The sequence below is a fragment of the Canis lupus genome, chromosome 27 (assembly GCF_048164855.1).
Source record: "Canis lupus baileyi chromosome 27, mCanLup2.hap1, whole genome shotgun sequence".
NCBI lineage: Eukaryota > Metazoa > Chordata > Mammalia > Carnivora > Canidae > Canis > Canis lupus.
This window is the reverse complement of record NC_132864.1, coordinates 15,210,171-15,232,052: the sequence shown is the minus strand read 5'-3', so window position 1 is coordinate 15,232,052 and position 21,882 is coordinate 15,210,171. Positions and strand designations below refer to the sequence as shown.

The 21,882-nt window shown below is 43.2% G+C and overlaps 1 protein-coding gene and 1 long non-coding RNA gene across 2 annotated transcripts in view; one reads left to right on the top strand and one right to left on the bottom strand.

The window, feature by feature from the left end:
- CUX2 (cut like homeobox 2) overlaps positions 1–9,036 on the bottom strand; it is a 282,802-nt gene extending 273,766 nt beyond the window's left edge. The window contains exon 1 of the mRNA XM_072801903.1: positions 8,915–9,036. Coding sequence (XP_072658004.1) covers positions 8,915–8,923 — 9 coding nt within the window. The 5' untranslated portion in view covers positions 8,924–9,036. The remainder of the gene's footprint in view (positions 1–8,914) is intronic.
- A 213-nt stretch (positions 9,037–9,249) lies between these two features.
- LOC140618951 (uncharacterized) lies at positions 9,250–13,761 on the top strand. Its single transcript, XR_012018924.1, has 3 exons — positions 9,250–9,447; positions 10,451–10,549; positions 11,897–13,761. It is a non-coding gene; the product is annotated as an uncharacterized lncRNA (long non-coding RNA).
- Positions 13,762–21,882: the final 8,121 nt, after the last annotated feature.

The following is a 21,882-nucleotide window of genomic DNA, read 5'->3' as shown; positions in this document are numbered from 1 at the left end:
AAAGGCAGGGAAAAGACCATTGGGTTCAGGGGAAGGAATTTATTTTTTTTTTTAATGAAAAAAATTTTTTTTATTTTATTTATTTAGGACAGTCACACAGAGAGAGAGAGAGAGAGAGAGGCAGAGACACAGGCAGAGGGAGAAGCAGGCTCCATGCACCGGGAGCCCGACATGGGATTCAATCCCAGGTCTCCAGGATCGCGACCTGGGCCAAAGGCAGGTGCCAAACCGCTACGCCACCCAGGGATCCCAGGGAAGGGGTTTAAATTACTGTTCTTCCACTTGCTGGCATCTCTCCCAAGCCTCAGTATGCTCAGTTATAAAATGAGGGTCCTCAAACAAGTGTTTGGAAGAAGTAAATGACATCATGGACACAAAATCAACTGCTGTGTATCTTAGGATCAGACAGCACACAATGAGTCTGAAGTCAGACCTGGGTTTAAGTGGAGATGCAACTCCTGGCTCTCCCCTTCCTGGGTGTGTGTCCTTGGGCAAGTCAAGTCAGTCCACCCCTGAGCTGGTTTCAGTAACCATAAAGTAGGGGAAAGCCCCCAAAGAGGTGATTGGAAGAGGGAAACAACTTTATAGAAGTGAAATCAATTACTTTCTACATTTCTCTCAGACCAAAGACAAGAAGAGTTCAGGGAGATAGAAGCAGGACTGAAATTAGAGGGACCCCTGTTCAAATTCTAGTGTGACCTTGAGAAAATCACTCCCCTGTCCAACCTGTCCTCATCCAACCATCTGTACAGTGGGGACCTTAGTGTTGTGGGGACAATTAATGAGATAATGCATGCAAAGAGCCTGGCATCAGTAAGCACTCCATAAATGCAGACTGCCATTTGTCAGCAGTGAGGTTTTGGGGAAACAAGTGATATCTGGAGGGGCAGATGATAGATGACCCTCAGGAATTCCATATAATAGGTTTATATTTATAACCAACTATAATTCAATCACAATGTGCCAGGTGCTATTCTAAGCCCTCTCTAGAAATTAACTGATTTAATGCACAGCAACCCTATGAAGTAGGCATTATTTTATTCCAATTTTACAGATGAGGACAGTGAGGCACAGAGATGATGTAACTTGCCCAAGGTCTAAGCCAGAGAATGGATTATGATCCAGGCAGAGTCCTCTGGATTTCTCCTATTCCATAATCCTACAGAGCTGTCCTGTCAGCTCTGACCTCCCAGCCTCTCCTGGAAGAAGGGAACCTTCCCCAGGGGCTGAAGTCTGGTTTTATTTATTTTTTTTAAGATTTTATTTATTTATTCATAGAGACACACAGAGAGAGAGGCAGAGACACAGGCAGAGGGAGAAGCAGGCTCCACACAGGGAGCCCGATGTGGGACTCGACCCTGGGTCTCCAGGATCACACCCCAGGCTGCAGGCGGCGCCAAACCGCTGTGTCACCGGGGCTTCCCTGAAGTCTGGTTTTAGAGGGTAAATCCTCCCAGGCAAGTTCCCTACAGTCCCACTCTTCCTCCCAATTCGCAGGGAGGCAAATGGCCATGTATAGAATGTGCATCCTGGAGGGCTATGGAATTAAGATAATCTCAGGGAGGCAATAAATGCAATGGAAATAAAGTTAATTAAAGAGCATCTGCTAATCATGGGAGTCTATGTCAGAAAACTTGCATCTGCTGGAGGTTGCTAAGTGGCATGAAGGTGGAGAGAACCTGGCTGACGAGGCCTCGCCCCACTGCTGAAGCATCACCACAGAGTGGAGGGACAGATGGTGGCTCAGACAAAAGACAAATGTAAGAAAGATTAGGTACAGAAAATTGTGTACTCCACATTTTATTTAAAAGTCAGTCACTGGGAAATGGCTGCCTGATGATGCCAGTGACAAGGGAGTCACTTTTTAATGTGGCATGGCATTAGGCAGAAGCCTTGACTCAAGGCTCTTGTGCCTGAATCCTGAATCTGTGACTGCCTGGCTGTGTGGCTTAGATCCAGGTGCTTAACTTCTCTGGAGGTTGAGTTTGACCACATGACCTGCTTTGGCTAACAGAATAAGGTGGAAGTGTTGGTGTGCCAGTTTGAGCTTACATCTCAAGATATGCTGTATGTTTCCACTTGCCCTCTTGCACCGTTACCTTTTACCATGGAAAGAACATGCCTGGGCTGGCCCACTGGTCCCAGGAGGAGGATGTAAGACTTAAGGGTAGGGAGGAGCCTGGCTTCTTGGGTGACACGTGGAGGCCTACACCTCTCATCCAGAAATACCTGCCAAGGAATTACCCTGTGGCTACAAAACATACCTCTCATGCTGTACCACTGGGGCCTAATTATCAATGCAGCAAGTGGACCTCGTTCTGTTCCACTGACAGGCCAAACTCTGCAGCCCTTCCTAAGCCAGTTCTGATTTTATCAACCTTGATTTCTCCCCACAGTCACCCAACCTGGATGCCATGTAGCTTTGTGCTCTCAGCCTGATCTAAGACTGTGAGCTCCCTGAAATCTGATGAGTTCTCCCATTAGGCCACCAATTGCCCTGACAGGCTCCACCAGGGCCCAAAAGTGAGGTTTCCTGGTGCTCTCCTCAGTGTCCTTAGTGGTCTCCACCACTGGTCTGGGTTCTGGAATGCCAGCAGGTTTTGCATCCCAGCCAGTCAGTTAAAATGCCATGAGGCCTTGGGCAACTCACACAGTACCTCCAAAACCTCATTTTTCACATCTGGGAAAGGGGAGTGCTGCTCCTTTCCAGACTCAAAAGCCGTGGCATGAAGATCCAAATTGAAAAGTTTAAGTCCTGTATAAATAGCTGTAATGAGGTCCATCATTACTGACTCTTATTAACAGGTATTACTGAAAGAAACACAAAACAATCCCACTTCTTTTGCCTCAGCCTCCCCTTAACCCCTACCCTATTTCTCTTCTTTGTTAAGGCTTTGAATGTCAACTTCTTTGACAAGTTGGTGCTTCAAAAGAAACAAAGACTTAAATATCCCAATATGGCTTTGTCTAAAGAGATTTCTTTCTAGAGCTCCATGTGAGAGTCCCAGATAGGTGTTTCATAGAAGAGGATACTCAAATTGCCAATAAATACCTGAAAAGCTCAGCTTCACTAGTAGTTAGGGAAAATTCAAATTAATACAAAATGTGATACCATTTTGCCCTCATCAGATTGGCCAAGATTTTAATGCCAGATAATACTGTGTTATCAAAAATGTGGAGCAACTGGAATCCTCATGTACAGCTTCTGGTAGGGGTGTAATGGTTACAACTACCAATAACAGAAAATAATCGGGCATAATCTAGCAAAGTGGAAAACACACATGACCCATGCCCCAGCAATCTATTTCCTGGTGATATATTCACCAGGAACTCTTCCAAGTGCATCCAGCAGGGTATAAATGATTTGTATCTTTCCATAAGATTATTTACAAAAGATTGTTCATAATAGTAAAAAAAAAAACAAAGCAAATAAACAAAAACAAAGGAGAAAGGTAACAACCCAAATGCCCATCAATAGCAGACTAGATAAAATAAATTGTACTGTATTCACACAATGGAAATCTATAAATGGAGGGAATAATGATTCAGAACCACACTATTCAACATGGACGATCCTCACAAATAACAACACTTAGTGAAGAAAACAAGTTGGAAAATACAAACAGTACAATTCTATTTATGTAAAATTTAAAAGCAGGCAACACTATACCGTATATTGTTTAAAGATGCATTTTTTGGCCTCATGACAAAAGCCAGGGATAAACCTGCTGTGTGCCACTTAGCATGTGGCCCTGGGAACATTTCATTTTTCTGAACTTCAGTTTCCTTGCAGGGCCACTGTGAGGGTCTGAAATCATGTAGCAAATATATCTGGTGAATACACAAAAATTGTTGAAGATGACTGATTATTTGGGTAAGTTCTAATTTCCAAATGTCAGTTTTCTTAAAACAAGGTGCCTTGGGGTCCCCAAAAATATGAATGTTGTGGAGGGAATAAAGAAGTATCTATTGTCCTGGTGAGTGTTCAATTTTTTAGTCAACACACATCCAAATGGTAGTACCTGAGCTGAAAAGAGACACAGTCCCAGCCCAAAGCATGCTCTAGAGTAAGGCCTTTGAAATTCTCTACAATCTTCCCTTCTCCCTTCTTCCAGGATAGACTGGGATGGCCAAATCAGCACCAAAAACTAGTTGTTTCTTCTTGAGGGCAGGAAGGGCTTAACTATTAAACTCTTCTAGTGTAGCAAAGAATGGAAGAAACAAAACATGTATGCTTACTTAAAATGGTCTAAACATGCATATTCTTCCACATAAATTCTGCTACTGTATTGGTCAGGGCCTTCCAGAGACTGGACCAATAGGAGATCTACAGAGTAGGAGATTTATGGCAAAGAATTAGGTTTATGCAGTTGTGGGACTTGAATAGCTAAGTCTGAATCCTTAGGATTTCCATCAGGAAGAACAACTGAAAGTCCAGGATGAAGCTGCTGTCCATAGAAGGAATTTCCTTTCCTTCAGGGAAGTCTTGGTTCTGCTCTTAGGGTCTTTCAATGGATTGAATTGGACCCACCCAGATGATACAGTATCATTTCCCTTACAGTCAACTGGTTTTCAACTTCAATCACACCTACAAAACAGCTACACTCAGGTTGGTGGGTGAATAAACTGGGCACTCTTATTTAGCCAAGCTGACCCATCAAACTGACCATCACACACCTCCCCTGTAAGTTCTCTGAACCCCCCGCAAGTTTGGTGCAGCTTGTTGATCAGCACATGTTGTCAATGTGTCAAGACTTTTTTCAGTTAAACTGACTCCCCTCTGCTTTTGTCTGGATGTCAGCTTGATTTTGCTCTTTCAACTCTGTCCGAGAGTCTGACACCAAGGCCTCTGGTAGCTCTGGCTGCACATCCTTACAGAGTCATGGCCAAAATTCAAAGGGAAGGGGCTGATCAGCCAAGCCTAGGTCATGGACTATATGGTCTGTCATCCAGGGCAGTAGGTGGATAGCAAATGCGTGAACACCATGGGGTAGTTGTGAGTTGGCAGCTGCCCAAATGTGAATCGTTCTGTACTTACCAAAGTATATCTATGGTAATATCTATGACCTTCAGATATTTCTAGAGCATTCTTGGAACATTCTATAACCTCAAATCCCATGAGAAGGAAGATGGCTATCTTTCAAGTGTGTCTCAATCTTTCTGATCACTCCAAAGCCTAAGGCTCAGTGAGGTACTAGCATGTCTATAATACTTCTGCTTTGGGGGAAAAAATCTCCCTTTTATTTAATTTAATTTTTTTTTTTAGGATTTTATTTATTTATTCATGAGAGACAGAGGCAGAGACACAGGCAGAGGGAGTGAAGGGAACCCGATGTGGGACTCAATCCCAGGGACCCCAGGATCACACCCTGGGCCGAAGGCAGGCACTAAACCCCTGAGCCACCCAGGGATCCCCAAAATCTCCCTTTTAAACAGAGAACAGGTCTCAGGCTCGGCCTCTCTGGCAGGCAAGTACTTAATTCATTACTTTACTCTCAATGTATTTATTTATATGTAGCTATTTTCTATTTATGACAAGAGATGCTAGATTTCCATTTAAAATGGTGATAGGAAGTTTCCTTTTACAAAGACTTTATTCAAGTAAAAAGTGAGCTAGGTTAGAGAAAAATATTAAGTAAATAATAATGTGTGGCACATAAATACACCAAAAATCGTGTATGTGGATGTGGAAGATTAAAGGATTATGTTGGGTGATGGCCTTGGCTTTGATATTACATGTCCCAAGTTTAAATCTAGGCCGCACTCACTATGCAAACTTAGGCAAGATACTGAAATTACCTGAATCTCAGTTCCTCGTCTATAAAATGGGAATGATGATACTCATCATCAAACTTCATAATCTGCTTTATCCAAATCCCTTTTGGAATTCAGAATCCCTCAGATTTTTAGAATACCATATACTGCATATTATGTGTAGGGTCTGGGCAGCATCCTGTGGCCCAGCATATTAATATTTCTGCAGCAAAATGCATGACTGTTCATATTAAATGGGTTGTTCTTGTGTTTTCTCTTTTAAGTCTACACATTGTACCAGTCCCGGGCAGATTCTGTGGCCAAATGTTTGCCACAAACTTGAAAATAAAAACTTTCCATATTCCAATTAAAAAAAACCAACTTTCCATATTCCAGAGTTTTGGGGACTTAGGGATTGCAGGTACAGCTATGAGCAGGGACCAGCTTCAGATGAAGTAGGTGGGGAGTGGACAAGACTAGGGAAACTTAAAGTGCCTTAGTCAAGCCCATGCAGGGAGGTGGCAGAGGGATCAGGGAGCAGCCAGAGGCCAGGAGGGAGCGTATAGGAAGAGGAGATGTCAGCAAAATGTGCACCAATCCCAGGAGAGATTATAAAGAGAAGATTATATAAGCTCCCTAAGGTTTCTTTGATTTCTCCTCCCCCATGACCCAACCCCCTCCAGTCCTTCTCCTCCTCCACCTCCTCTTCCTTGCTGGTGTCTGGCCTCAGAGCAGACATAGGACTAAGTTCTAGTCAATGAAATGTGAGGGGAGATGTGCTGAAGTTAGGAAAGGCTTCTGTGGACATTTCTGTGCCTAGATGTGATGTCTAGCGTAAGGGTAGCCACACGGGGCCGTAATGGGAAGCAGGCTAAGGGTAAAGGCTGCCCAGAGGATGGTAGGGCAGAGAGCTGATGTCTACTGATCACACCAAATCAGACTTGGCTACCTCTGTACTACTTGTATAAGATAAAGAAAACCTATTATAATTTTAGAGTTGGAGTTATCTGTTATTTACATTGGAAAGGTATTATTTTGGTTATTAAGAGAAAGTATAAATCTGGAAGATGAGAAAATGTAGGGAGTCTCAAGTCATAAGACTGCATATAGGCAAGGTCAAATTTTAAAGACTTTAATACCAAATAGCATGATAGGCAGGCAGGTAGGCAGGGGGGCAGTGAGAAAGCCGGCTGGACTGGTAAGGAGATGGTTTCATTAAGAAGGTTGGAAAACTTACTTCACTAAAAACTTCCTGGTTCCATTTCTGTATTCTCAGTGGAGGGCAAATGATTGAGCTGAAGCCTAAGGGCCCTTAAATTCCTTCCCAGGATCATAGATGTTCCTACTAGGAAAGAAAGCTGGACTGTGTGGTTTGGGAAGATTCTGGGTAGACACACAGCCTTAGCAGTGTTCTGGGCTTGTCTGGCCTTCAACGTGTGATTTTGAGAGCTGGAAACGAGAAGATTTTAACTCAGAATGGCACGCGGGTGTGAAGCCGACTGCCTTGCCAGCTATTTGCCTGTATTTAAAACACATATGGGTGATATTTTTAAATATCTTTGCTGTGTGATTGAAAAACATTGCAGTTGCTACTTCGTGGACGTGGGTTTTTATGCAAACCCAGGGATGGAATGATGAGTGTATGTTGTACCTACGTGGGCTTTGCTGGAGAGAATGTAAGGACAGAATGGCACAGCCTGCATAAATGTCGGGCCGAGAATTGGGGCTGGGCCATTCAACATTTAACTGGAGTGTAGGGGCTGCTGGCAAAGCTCCTTGGTTTTCTTTGAGATTGATCCCTTCCCCCTCTCCCTCCAAGAGGTTTGGGTGGCGGTATTCACTCTGGGAGTAGACATATAACCCAGGGCTGGCCAATAAATCACTCCAGCCCAGTGGTTGGTTGAGAGGCAAGCTCACGTGTCAAGGCAAGTCAATGAGGCTCAACCATGGAACTTTTAAGAACTACTGGGAAAGAAGCACTTCCCTCCTGCTCTTGTTGCTAAGCTATGAGGAGGTATACCTGGAACTTTCTAAGGCCATCTCTGTTACCACTTGAGGAGAGCCTGCTGGAAATAAAATCAAGGTAGCAGAAAAGAGAGCCTGAGAGATGGAGAGAATTCTGGATCCTGCCATGAAGTCTATCCCTGGACCATTTTTTTTTTCTTTTCACTTTAAACCATAATGGTTGTCAGAGGGGAAGGGAAGATGGGATAGGAGAAAATGGTGAAGAGGATTAAGAGATGCAAACTTCCAATTATAAAATAAATAAGCCATGGGGATGGAAAGTACAGCATGGACAATATAGTCAATAATATAATAACTGTGTGGTGAGAAATGGTGACTACACTTACTGTGATGAGCATTTTGTAATGTATATAATTGTCAAATCACTTTGTTGCACATCTGAAACTAATATAATCTTATGTCAATTATACAGAAAAGTTTGTGGTACAATATATATAACATAAAATGCCATTTTAACTATTTCTAAGCACACAATTCAGTGGCATTAATTACATTCACAACGTTAGACAACCATCATAACTATCTATTTCCAAAAATTATCACCACCCCAAACAGAAACTGTACCCATTAAGTAGTAACTCCCCATCCGACCCCCAGGACTTTTAATGTTTATAAACTATAATATGCATATAGTAAAATTCTCCCTTTTTACTGTGGTTCTGTGAGTTCTGACAAACACATACAGTCACTTAACTAGCACCACAGTCAAGATCCAGAAAAGTTCTAACCCAGCTCCCAAATCCCACATTCTCCTGGTAGTCTGCTTCCTGCTCTCCCCCCACCTCAACCACTGATCTGTTTCCTGTGCCTAATGTTTTGTCTTTTCGAGAGCGGCATATAAATGCAACCACACAGCATGTGGCCTTGTGAGTCTGATTTTCCTCATTTAGCATCTAGGTTCATCCACGTCCTTGGCATATCAGTAATCTGTTCCTTTTTATTGCTAAGTAATAATTGTGCGACTGTACCTCAGTTTACCCTTTCACCAGTTGAGGGGCATTCATCTACTATACTCTGAATTTACCAGAGTCTATGTTTCTTTTTCTTAAGCTGTTGGGAGTTAGGTGTCTGTCCCCTGCAACAAAAATGATCCCGACAACATAACCGGAGAAAGCCACTTTCCCTCAGAAATTACCTCTTGCATCTATAAAATAGGAGTGCATGACTCACGATGGTGTTGACTGAAATGGAAATCTTGACTCCAAATTGCTTGAAGGAAAGAGACGATGACAATCCTACATCCCGGGGAGTCCTGACGGCAGCACCACACAACGTGGCTGACTCCACGGTGGCACAGGGTTTCCTCTTCAGGGCGAAGCAAGATGGCGGCTGCGGTTCCCTCAGGTTCTCAGGAAGTTTTCGCCGAGGGCCTGGGTGGCTTCGCCCAGAAGCACCGCCCAGCAGGTTTCTCCTCGAGCCTCATTGGCCAGAATTGGGTCACGTGTCCATGGCTACCTCGGTAGCTGAGGAGGGGGGCGGGACCACATGATTTGCGGGGCGCCCACAGTGCCTACCACCCCCGGGAACAGCTGTTCCATTACCTTGCAGGGGTGTTTGAAGAGTCAAAGAGGGTGTCAGACACGTTGCAATTCTCTTGGACATTGCGAGGGAGCGTGAGCGTGGCGCACATCTTCCCAAAACTGAGACTATTAAGTGACATGGGCACAGGTGAGAAACACCGAAATGGTTCTGGCCAATGCTTTTAGGTTACTCATATGCTGCTGGTGGCAACTGACAGAAACAAAAATTGGCCTAACCAAAAGTAATTTATTAGCTTATTTAACTGGAAAGTTTAACAGTGAGCGGATGGGCTCCAGGCATAGCCTGAAGGTCAATTTCAGACACTGTCATTCTCTTTCTCTGGGCTCTGATTTCTTCTGTGTTGGCTTCATCCTCAGTCAGGTCTAGCTAGCTGCTGTTGGCCCAGGCTTCCATCCTCCCAGGTTCTTGTCCCCAGGAGAAAGATAAAGCCTCTTCCTAAAAGTTCTGTCAGAAATCCTAGGGAAGGCTCTCATTAGTCTGGGTCAGATCACATGCCTATGCCTGAGCCAATCACCCTGACTCTGCTAGACTGGGCCCAAATGACACGCCCAATTCCCCGAACTGAGGCAGGGTGGTAGTGGAGGGTAAAGCCACAAGGGCATTAGGAAAACCAAAAGGCTGCTTTCCCAAGAAAGGGTAATGGCATACAGGCATAAGCAGCACTGTTTTCCACAGTCCTGGTTTTACTGATAGAGAAACTTAAATTCTAAGCAGTGGATCCAAGGCATGAACTCTAGCTCCTGAACTTCTAGCCATTATACTAATGGCCAGGGCATGCCAGGATGGTGGGTGGGTCTGTGGTTCCCTAATAATGCCCACTCCAAGCTCTCTTCATTCCCCATCCTCCTTCTCTAATGAGTCTCGCCCACTTTTCTCACATTGAGGTTTGGTCTATTTTGCAACTGAACTGCAAAATGTTAGGGGAAGGCTGTGGACTGAATTGTGCCCTCCCCCATTCAATGTTGAATCCTTAACACCTAATATCATGGTATTTGGAATGGTGCCTTTGGGAGATAATTAGATTTATATGAGGTCATGAGGGTAGGGCCCCATGATGGGATTAATGCCCTCCCAAAAAGAGACACAAGAACTAGCTGGCTTTCTGTCTCTCCCTCTCTGCCATGTGAAGACACAGCAAGAAGGCAGCTGTCTTTGGGCCAGGAAGAGGGCTTTCACCAGATCCCGACCACGCTGGCACCCTGATCTCAGATATCCAGCTTCTGGAACCGTGAGAAAATAAATACCTGATTTTAAATATATAGTATTGTATTATGGCAGCCCAAGCTGACTAATACAGGGATGGATTTAAAGCAACAAGCATTGATTAGGTACCTGCTGAGTGCCAGGTCCTGTGCAGGATACTAAGGTGCATTAGCTGAGACTTTGCTCACAAAGAGTTTAGAATCTAAAAGCTAATGTTAAAATATTGATAATAGATCCCTTCTATCTTTTCTGTAGACTTTGAGATCACTTTTATTTAAGAAAGGAAATTTCTTTTTTTTTTTTTTTTTTTTAAATTTTTTTTTAAAGATTTTATTTATTTATTCATGATAGTCACACAGAGAGAGATTGAGAGGCAGAGACATAGGCAGAGGGAGAAGCAGGCTCCATGCAGGGAGCCCGATGTGGGATTCGATCCCGGGTCTCCAGGATCGCGCCCTGGGCCAAAGGCAGGCGCCAAACCGCTGCGCCACCCAGGGATCCCAAGAAAGGAAATTTCTAACTCAACCAATAACCTCCTTGCACTTTCTTCCTCTCCATCTGTCTCTACAGACAGAATAGCACGTAGACCACAGAACTTTGCATCCATCTCTCCATACTTATTTCCGTGCATGCCAGAGGAAAAAAAATGACAGCTATAAAGAGATGGCAGATGCTCTTAAGTGCCCTGTGTTCAGAGTACTCCACGTATAACCTCATTTAATCTTCAAGCTAGTTTGTGAGGCAGTCATTATTTTCCAAATGAGGAAGCTGAGGGGCTCAGAGAGGCAAAGTGACTTGCCCAAGATCACATAGCTGGGAAGCAGAGGTAAGATTTGAACTTAGATCTCTCTGATTTGATGCCCAAATTCTTAACTTCCATTGAATCTCCTTGGCTAATCAGTGCTATGGATGGGTTCACAAAAGAGATATTCATCCAAAGTTGAGACATCACAATGACCTAGATTTCTCTAAGGACAGCCATTGCTGAAGAAGCTGGCTGTGCTATGAATGGATGCATTAAGACCTTTTGATTCTCAAAGAGTTAGTAATGATATCACTTTTGCTATTCATATGAGCCTACATTCTGTGCCAGTCATTCCAATTGTTTTAACTGTCTTCCTTTCACAATCCTGTGAGCTAAGTCCTAGCATCACCCCCATTTTCCACATGAGAAAACTGAGGCTCAGTGGGGCTAAAGCAATGGGTGAGCAAATGAAATTAGGGAATCTCACAACTATAAATCTTTGAAGAAGTAAATTTTTCAAAGCCAAAGATTTTTTTCCAAAACCCTTCAGGTGCTAGAATCTCCTGAGTCTGTATTCAAAGAGAATAAGGCAAGATGGAAATTTAGAACAAAATTCTCCTCTCACAGAAGGAAGATGCTGATTGTCAACTGGGAGTTCTTGGGAAATGCCATGGGCTCCTCCCATCCCCCCATGGACTGAGGCTGGATCTGAAAATCCTGGAAGTTTTTTCCCTGAACTGAGAGCTGATGAAGGTGGGAGAGAGCCAGCTTTTAAGGGACTTTCATAGGAACTGCAACAATAGCAGTGCTGTGCCCTGTGAGAGCTGCAAATGGGGTCCCCAGCAAGAGGGAATACAGAGATGCATATGCTTGAGCTGTTCTACCATCTAAATGTCCATAATGAAAAAAACTTGTATAAAATGCAATAAAATAGGTCTGTGAATTCAGCCTTAAAAAATCATGTGCATCTGGGTTTTGTCCTGAAGAAGAAAAAAATCCATGACCAGTTTGATGAAGTTGGATGAGGGGAGTGATTAAACAGTTATTATTGGATTTTGTGTTTTTCACAAAAATAATACATATTCATTATTAAAAATTCAAGTAATGTATAAGTAATAGTCTATCAGTTAGGAATGCTTCTGGGACAAATAACAATAAACTCAGTAAACTTGGCTTAAAAGACAAGAGTGTATTGTTAATTAACAGGAAGCCTGAAGGTAGGTAGTTCTGGGCTGGGTTTAGGGACTAAACAATATCAACAAGAACCCAAATTCCTTTGTTCTTCCTGCCCTGCTGTACTCATTGTGTTGGTGATGTCTCCCTTCATGGTTACAAGATGGCAGCCATAGCTCCAGACACCAGGTTCTCATGTCACAGTTTCAAACAGTAAGGAAAGGAGTACAATGGGGGCCAAAAAAACCCTCATCCTCCTTTATTAAATTTTATTTTCTTTCCCAGAATCTATTTTCTTCATCCACAGAGTTGGGTGGACTTCTGTTCAAGCCCTAGCTCTCCCTCTCAGCCTCTTTGAGCTTCAATTTCTCCATCCCAGAAATGGAAATAATAGTTCTTTTCCTCATAGGGTGTTGTGAGAATTAAATAAGAAAGCATGTCATGTATAATCAGCACTTAGTAGATATATGGGTATTTTCTTTTTGTCTGTCCAGATTCACCCTCCTTTATCTTTCTTCTTATTCTGTGCTGCCCCAGGACTGCAACAACAATTTCCCTTATCCTCTGGTTTCTGGTTGATATGGTCAATGGAAAGTATCAACAGGAGAGGAGGAGGGCGTAGAGAGAGGTCAGGTATTTATTTTTATAGCTTCCTCTCTGTGGGATGCTAAAGGAGGCTGAATTTCTCTCCTGAAAGCTACAGCTTCTCTCTCTCTCTCTCTCTCTCTCTCTCTTTCTCTCTCCCTCTTTCTCTCTCTCTCTCTCTGCCAGCTGCTCCCTCCAGGTCCGAGTAATGCCCAGATGGTAACAGCTTCCTGGGTTACTAGTCCCAGGGGGCTGCAGTATTGCTTTTCTTATACCTCTCACCTTAATAGTCTCTTTGTTAAACACTTCTCAAAATACCAGTTTGAGTATATCACCTTTTCCTGCCAGGACACAGACTGATGCAAAACACTAGCTTCTTTCCAAGGTAAATTGTTTGCAAACTTCAGTATTTTATTAGTAGTGACAAGTGACTTGTGTCACACCTCATGATTAAGAATCACCAGTCCACTTGGTCAAAAAGTAGGTCAAGTGGGATGTTCAATTGAGTTGACGGTTAGAATCATGAATTAATTCTAAATCCTTGGGCCTCTGGCCATATCCTGAGGCACAATATCTTTAAAGTGATAATGATTTTGAAAAAAAGAAAAGAAAAGACATAATTTCACATTCACATGCCCTAAACTCATGGCTGCGTATTCTTGACATCCTTCAGTTAAATGGAAAACACCAGGTTTTGAAACTGTATTGATTTCAGTGGGCATATATTATTTTACTGTAAGTACCAATGTCTGTTGTACTTAATATACAATGGATTAATTTAAAATGCATTAGTTTAATAAAAATGCATAAAATAGAATAGAATTGCATTAGCTTCAATAAAAAATTCAATTTCATAAATATTATCTCGTGTTAAAATGCATTGATTTCCAGGAAAATATATTGGTCAAAGGTAATTTACATTGGTTTGAATGGAAATGCACCAGTCTCCATACATATGTATTAGTTTAGTCAAACGTATCCAATTGTGTAAAATATCGGTTAGACTGAAATGGATTCTGACCCTGTTGTTGTCGTTGTTGTTGTTGTTTTATTCTCTTTCACTGAACAAATATCTCCCACGCTGGCTTTCCTGTGGCCCAGTTCACTTGAAGGAATGCAGGTGGCTGAGCTTGAGGAACATTCTGGTAACTCATGGGTTTGCGAATGGATGTGCTGACTTCAGCAGCAGTTAAAACTCCCAGGGATGCCTGGGTGGCTCAGCGGTTGAGTGTCTGCCTTTGGTCCAGGGTGTGATCCTGGGGTTCTGGGATCGAGTCTCGCATCGGGCTCCCTGCATGGAGCCCCTGTGTCTCTATCTCTCTCTCTGTGTCTCTCATAAATAAATAAATAAATAAATAAATAAATAAATAAATAAATAAATCTTAAAAAAAAATCTCTCTTGGTGGCAGGTAAGGTGCATTCATCATCCCCACTGAGGCTGGGTGTGGGATATGAGCTGGAGATCCAAGCAAACAGCCCAGAAGGAATATATCCTGTCCTCAAAAGAACTGATGGGAGCTACCCTAGACCAGTAAAATGGTTGTAGGCCTTGAGTAGGGCAAGAGGAGGTAGAAAGGAGCCTGAGATCTAGGAGCAAGTGGAGGCCAGAATCAGAAGGTGAGCTAGCTCAAGGCTAACGGGACACAGGGTGCTGGGGTCTACCAGGCCTGGGTTCAGACTCTGAGCTTGATACCTCCTCTGTGTCCTTGGCCAAGTGGCTCAACCTCTCTGAGTCTCCATTGCTCCCAAGCATTGTGTCAGATACTGCTCTAAGTGCTGTCCAGATATCGATTCATTTAATAGGCATCATAACCCCGTGGTACAGGTAAGTGATTTGTTTCAGATCACACGACTAGCAAGCAGTAGAGATCTGAATCCAGAGTCCCTGTTCTCGACCACTAGACTGCCTCCATTAATTGTTTTGTGACTCCCAAAGCAGGCATATCATGGCAATTAAGGAGAGTACACAATCCTTGCTCTGCAGCTTCCTAGGAACCTTTGGATAAATGGCTTTGCCTCTTTGAGCCTCCATTCCTTCATCTGTAAAATGGGTAGAATGAACAGTGTCCATCTCCTAGGGCTGTCAGCACACCAGGGACATGGTAAGGGCTCAGCACACAGTAGCCTCTCACCCCAACAAAAAGCATTCCACCAATTTTTGTGGCTGCAGGACTCTTCAGAGCCTTTCTCATGCTAACCTGGTCTCTAAAATCTTTCAGAGTAGGGACACCTGGGTGGCTCAGTGGTTGAGCACCTTTGGCTCAGGTTGTGACTCTGCGGTCCTGAGATCGAGTTCTGCATAAGAATCCCCTCAGGGAGCTGCTTTTCCCTCTGCCTGTGTCTCTGTCTCTATGTGTCTCTCATGAATAAATAAATAAAATCTTAAAATAAAATAAAATAATCTCTCAGAGGGGAATGAAGAAATAGAACCTACTCTGGAGAGCACTGAGCTGTGAAGGTAAGAACTACCAAAGGGAAAAGAGAATTAGAGATGGAGAAATTGTACCAACTGAGTAATGTTTCCCAAAGTGTGGGACCCCCACCTCCCTTGTCATGTGTGGCTGCTTTTGGTCTCCTCAAGCAGACATCTTTCACAACTTTTTACTTGGAAAAAAAATTGTAACAGAAGAGTTGCAAGAAGAGTGCAATGAACACTCTGAACTTTTCCAGGTTTGCCACATGCTGACATTTTGCTACATTTGCTTTCTTTCTGTGTGTGTATGTGTGTACACACTTTCCCCCTGAACCATTTGTGAGTTAATGCAGTCACTACCCAATCCTTTAACACATACAGACCAGTATGTATCTCCTAAGAACAAGATTATTACTGTATAATTATCACATTCAGGAAACTTAACTTAATATGGCTCTAGAATCTGAATTTTAGGTTCCATGTTCAAATTTCACCAGTTGACCTAAAATTGAACTGTATTTTGCTTTGTTTTGTTTTTGTTTTTTAATTTTTTTGTTTTGTTTTTAACTGTATGTTATAGCAATTATTTTTCTCGTCTAGGATCTAATCCAGGATTACACACTGAATTACTTGTCATGTTTCTTTAATCTAGAATAGTGCCTCAGCCTTCCTTTGTCTTTCTTGACCTTGACATTTTTGAAGGGTCCATTTTGGAACCTGCCCCTTAGTTTGGGTTTGTCTGATGTTTCCTTATGAGTAGATTCAAGTTATGCACTTTTGGCAAGAACACCATCAAATGATGCCCTGTTCTTCTCAGTGCATTTTCTCAGGAGGTACCTGATGGCAATTTGTTGCATTTCTGGTGTTGCAAACTCTAACCTCTAAACTCTAACTCTAATGGGGGTGGGGTATCTGCCAGGTTTCCCCACTATAATTTTTTTCCTTTTGTAATTAGTAAGAAATCTCTGGGGGAGATACTATAGATAAGACAGTGCCAAGGTGACATTAAAACATTTTAAAATTTAATATTTATGTGTTTATTTTCATGTTAGGTTCTGTTCCTGAAAAGGAAAATTGCTCTTTCATTGACAGTAGCAACATAGTTTCCCTCTCCAAAACACATGCTGAAAGTGGAAGAAAAAAAAAAAAAAAAGGAAAGTGAGTCAATTTGAAGAAAAGTATAAAATAAGTGACAATAGCAGTGGTTCACGGATATGGCAAAATACGGTGAAGTGTGGTACCCAACTGGCTGTCGTAAGGATGCAGGACAAGTGTGGAGACTGCCATTGTAGGGAGCTGGAGCTAAGCTGAAGGGGTGCGAGGGCTCATTCCTGGGGTTTCCAGAACCTCAGGATGTCTTCTGTGGTGTGCAGTGATTCCCTAGGCCCAGAACCTCAGGGTGTCTTCTGTGGTGTGCAGTGATTCCCTAGGCCCACAGACCCTGTGCCTGGCCTCTCTTTGGCTCTGGAGGCCTAGGGAGGTGGCCTTGAGTGATGTGGGAAACAAAGGTAGAAAAGAATTATGACATTTTCTTACTAAAAAAAAAAAAGAAAAATTTTCTTACTACCTACATCCCATTGACAAGTCCTTGAACACAGGCAGGTCGGGACTCAGCTGCCTCAATGTTGATACTTTGCTAAGGGCAAAAGGCAATCTTACATTGACTCTGAGGACCTGTAAGTCTACTTTAACATATAAAAATTCATTTGGAGACAGTCTCTTCAATAAATGGTGCTGGAGAAATTGGACAGCCACATGCAGGAGAACGAAACTAGACCATTCTCTTACACCATACACAAAGATAAACTCAAAATGGATTAAAGATCTCAATGTGAGACAAGAATCCATCAAAATCCTAGAGGAGAACACAGGCAACAACCTTTTTGAACTTGGCTATAGCAACTTCTTGCGAGATACAGCTATGAAGGCAAGGGAAACAAAAGCAAAAATGAACTATTGGGACTTGATCAAGATGAAAAGCTTCTGCACAGCAAAAGAAACAGTCAACAGGGATCCCTGGGTGGCGCAGCGGTTTGGCGCCTGCCTTTGGCCCAGGGCACGATCCTGGGGACCCGGGATCGAATCCCACGTCGGGCTCCTGGTACATGGAGCCTGCTTCTCCCTCTGCCTATGTCTCTGCCTCTCTCTCTCTCTCTCTGTGACTATCATAAATAAATAAATAACTAAAAAAAAAAAAAAGAAACAGTCAACAAAACTAAAAGACAACCTACAGAATGGGAGGAGATATTTGCAAATGACATATCAGATAAAGGGCTATAACTTATTAAACTCAACAGCAAAGAAACAATCCAATCATTAAATGGGCAAAAGACATGAACAGAAATCTCACAGAGGAAGACATAGACATGGCCAACAAGCACATGGGAAAATGCTCTGCATCACTTGCCATCAGGGAAATACAAATCAAAACCACAATGAGATACCACCTCACACCAGTGAGAATGGGGAAAATTAACAAGACAGGAAACAACAAATGTTGGGAAGGATGTGGAGAAAGGGGAACCCTCTTGCACTGTTAGTGGGAATGTGAACCGGTACAGCCACTCTGGAAAACTGTGTGGAGGTTCCTCAAAGAGTTAAAAATAGAGCCACCCTATGACCCAGCAATTGCACTGCTGGGGATTTACCCCAAAGATACAGATGCAGTGAAAAACCAAGACACCTGCACCCCAATGTTTATAGCAGCAATGTCTACAATAGCCAAACTGTGGAAGGAGCCTCAGTGTCCATTAAAGATGACTGGATAAAGAAGATGTGGTCTAGGGGAGCTCCGGTGGCTCAGCGGTTTAGTGCCACCTTCAGCCCAGGGCCTGATCCTGGAGACCCGGGATCGAGTCCCACGTCAGGCTCCCTGTGTGGAGCCTGCTTCTTCCTCTGCCTGTGTCTCTGCCTGTCTCTCTCTTTCTGTCTCTCATGAATAGATAAATAAAATCTTTTTTTTAAAAAAGGAAGATGAATGGATAAAGATGTGGTATGTGGTCTATATATACAGTGGAATATTACTCAGCTGTTAGAAATGACAAATACCCACCATTTGCCTCAAAGTGGATAGAACTGGAAGGTATTATGCTGAGTGAAGTAAGTCAATCGGAGAAGGACAAACATTATATGGTCTCATTCTTTCGGGAAATATAAAAAATAGTGAAAGGGATTAAAGGGGAAAGGAAAGAAAATGAGTGGGAAAAATCAGAGAGGGTGACAGGACATGAGAGACTCCTAACTCTGGGAAATGAACAAGGGGTAGTGGAAGGGGAGGTGGGTGGGAGGATGGGGTGACTGGGTGACGGGCACTGAGTGGGGCACTTGACGGGATGAGCACTGGGTGATATACTATATGTTGGCAAATCAAACTCCAATAAAAAATATACAAAAAAAATTTTTTTAAATTCCTTTGAAAAACTTCCTTTCCAACATACATGTTGGCAATCATCCCCCAAGTGTATGACTCACTGATATTCATCTGAAGGGTCCCATGACTCAGGTTTTATTAGATGGTAATAAATGACATTCTGCCAACAATAGCTAGCCCCCTCAAGGTCCTGGAAACCTTACTTCCAACATTCCTTAGAGATTTACACTGACCCTAGCCCCCTCCCAACTTGAAAGTCTATCATGGGCCACTAACTCATGACCCCAGAGCATCTCTTTCTGCCCCCAAGTCCTGTCCCTGTGCTTTATTAGAGACACTTTTTGCACCAAAGATGTCTCAAGAATTCTTTCTTGGCTGTTTGGCTTCAAAGCCTAACATGTTTCCTACATCATTGAGCATGGTTACTTCAGTTCCCCAGCGGGCACTGCCAGAGATGCCACTAGCTGATCTGGGAGATTCCAGAAATTCAATGTGAATCCTGGTTCATGGAAACCCACCCAGCAGTCCATATAGATGAGAGCCCTGCAGAAAGAGCCTCTCCCAACCCCTCTTAGATGCATGGGCACACAAGGAAGGCAGACCAGACAGAGTGTTCCTCTCCTAAACACAAACTGGTGGTGTCTGGCAGAGAAGGACAAATGCCTGGAGAGGCAGGGCCACCAAGGGGTGGCTGGTGCCTGGTGAGGGGGTGGGGGGCTGAGGAGAGTGCTTTTGAAGGAAAGTCCTGCAGCCTGAGAGGAAGAATTAAATGCAAGTTAGCACCTGTCCTTTGGGTATTGGAGGCCCAGACACTTTATGAATTCAGGCCTATAAAGTAACCCCTTGAACTCAACAATGGCTGTGCCTCCAGGGCCTGGCCCTGATTACGCTTGAGACTGGTGTCAGAAGTTGGCCACTAGACACCCTGTCATGCTGAAATCTACAGAATCCAGGTGAGTCTGTGCAAAGACCAAAACAAAAATGAATTAAACCTAGGATTTGGGAAAAATCCAGAGTAAACAGATCCACTGTCTGGTTCCAGAGATGGCAGTTGGTAAGGTACCTGCCTCACCTTCAAACCCTGGCTCCATGCCAGCTGTGAGGCTCAGGCACACTCACCCACTCTGGAGGCTCAGTCTTCTCATCTGTAAAAGGGGATGATAATATTGCCTACACTTGAGGTTGTTGTGAAGCTCACATGAGAGCAGTGAATAAAGAAACTGGCACAACACCAGACATGTTATGAGCAGGCATTGGATTTGTAGCTATTATTATTATCATCATCATTGTTGTTGTTGTTCATCAAACCAGTTACTTGGAATAGCCAGAGGAGAAGCCATTCGGATGCACAGGAGCTCCTTGAAAGGAATAATTTTGTATTCATCTCGGTTCCCTTAGCGCCTACCAGGGCCTGGCCCAGAAGAGGTGCATAGTAATGATTGTTAACAAGAATAATCATAATTCCTCATATTTTTGGAGCAATTATTATGTTTCAAGCCCTGGGTAAGCCCTCCGCATGTATTACTGCATCAAAACCTCAGAGCTACCCTAGGCCCTCATACACTGCTGGTAGGAAATGTAAAATGGCACAGCTGCTATGCAAAAGTTTGGTGGTTCTCAAGGTTAAATGTAAAGCTACCCATATGACCAGCAACTCCATTCCTAGGTATCTATCTATCCCAGAGAATTGGAAAACAGATATTCAGACAAATACACATATATAAATGTTTACAACAGCACTATTCACAATAGCCAAAAGGTGGGAACAGCCCAGATGTCCCTCCTTTTATGAATGGGTAAACAAAATGTTGTCCATCCATACAATGGACTAGTATTCAACCATAAAAAAGAGCAAAGCACTGATTCATGCTACGACATGGATCAAACTTGCAAACATGATACTATGTAAAAAAGCCGGACACAAAAGATCACATACTGTGATTCTACTTATATGAAATGTCCAAAACAGGCAAATCCATAGGGAGACAGATTAGTGGTTGTCAGGGACTGGAGGGAGAGGAAAGGGAGACTGATTGCCTAATGAGTATAGAATTTCTTCTTGGGGTGATGGAAATGGTGAACATGTGTTAAAATGGTAAATTTTATATGTATTTTACTACGGTAAAAACAACCAATAAAAATACAACTTTCTTGAGTTTTGCATGCATGCACCCACACATACATACAATTAATCATTTAAAAATGAAGCTCAGTCTCATTTAGTAGATACACAATGTTGTGTGACCACTTCTACCCAGTTCCAGAACATTCTCACCACCTCAAATGGAAACCCCAAGCCCACTAGTTCCTCTCCATTTCTTCCTCTCTCCAAGTCCCTGGCACCAACCAATCTGATTTCCATCTCTGTAAGTTTATCTACCCTTGATATCTCACACACAGGAAATCATACAATATGTGGCCTTTTGTGTCTTGCTTCTGTCACTCAACGTAATGTCAAGGCTCAACCATGGAGTAGTCTCTCTCATTCCTTCCTACGACTGCAATATATTCCATTGTGTGGATAGACTACAACTGGTTTCTCTAGTCCTGTGTTGATGGGCATTTGGGTTGTTTCCACCTTTCGGCTAGTGTTCATATTTGTGCAAATGTTGGTTTGAGTCCTTGTTTCTCAATTCTCTTGGGTCTATGTGGCACCAGTGGGTTTTACACAGAGTTCAGGGGTAGCTGCCAGGGGAGAATGGACTCTGTGTATTGGGGGTCAGGGAAGGAGGCATCACAGCAGGCCACCTGAGAGGTGCCATCCCGGTGAGGGATCACACTGTCCCGGACTGTTACAGTATCAGCAAAATGAAAATCAGAGGATGGATAGGAATGTGTGTTGGAAGAGGATGGAGGACAAGTTAAAGGAGCTTTCTTCTCCCAGGCCTGCCAGCTGTGGCGGCCACTAGGGGTGGAGCCCTGACACTGACTCTAGCCCCAGAGGCTTTTCTGTCAGCTGCTGGATTGAAGGCACTGCAGCCAACAATCTGCTTGGCATTAGGCAAATTAGTTAGCCTCTCAGCTTCAGTTTCCTTGTCTTTAAAATGGGACTGAAAACCCACCAGCCATTTC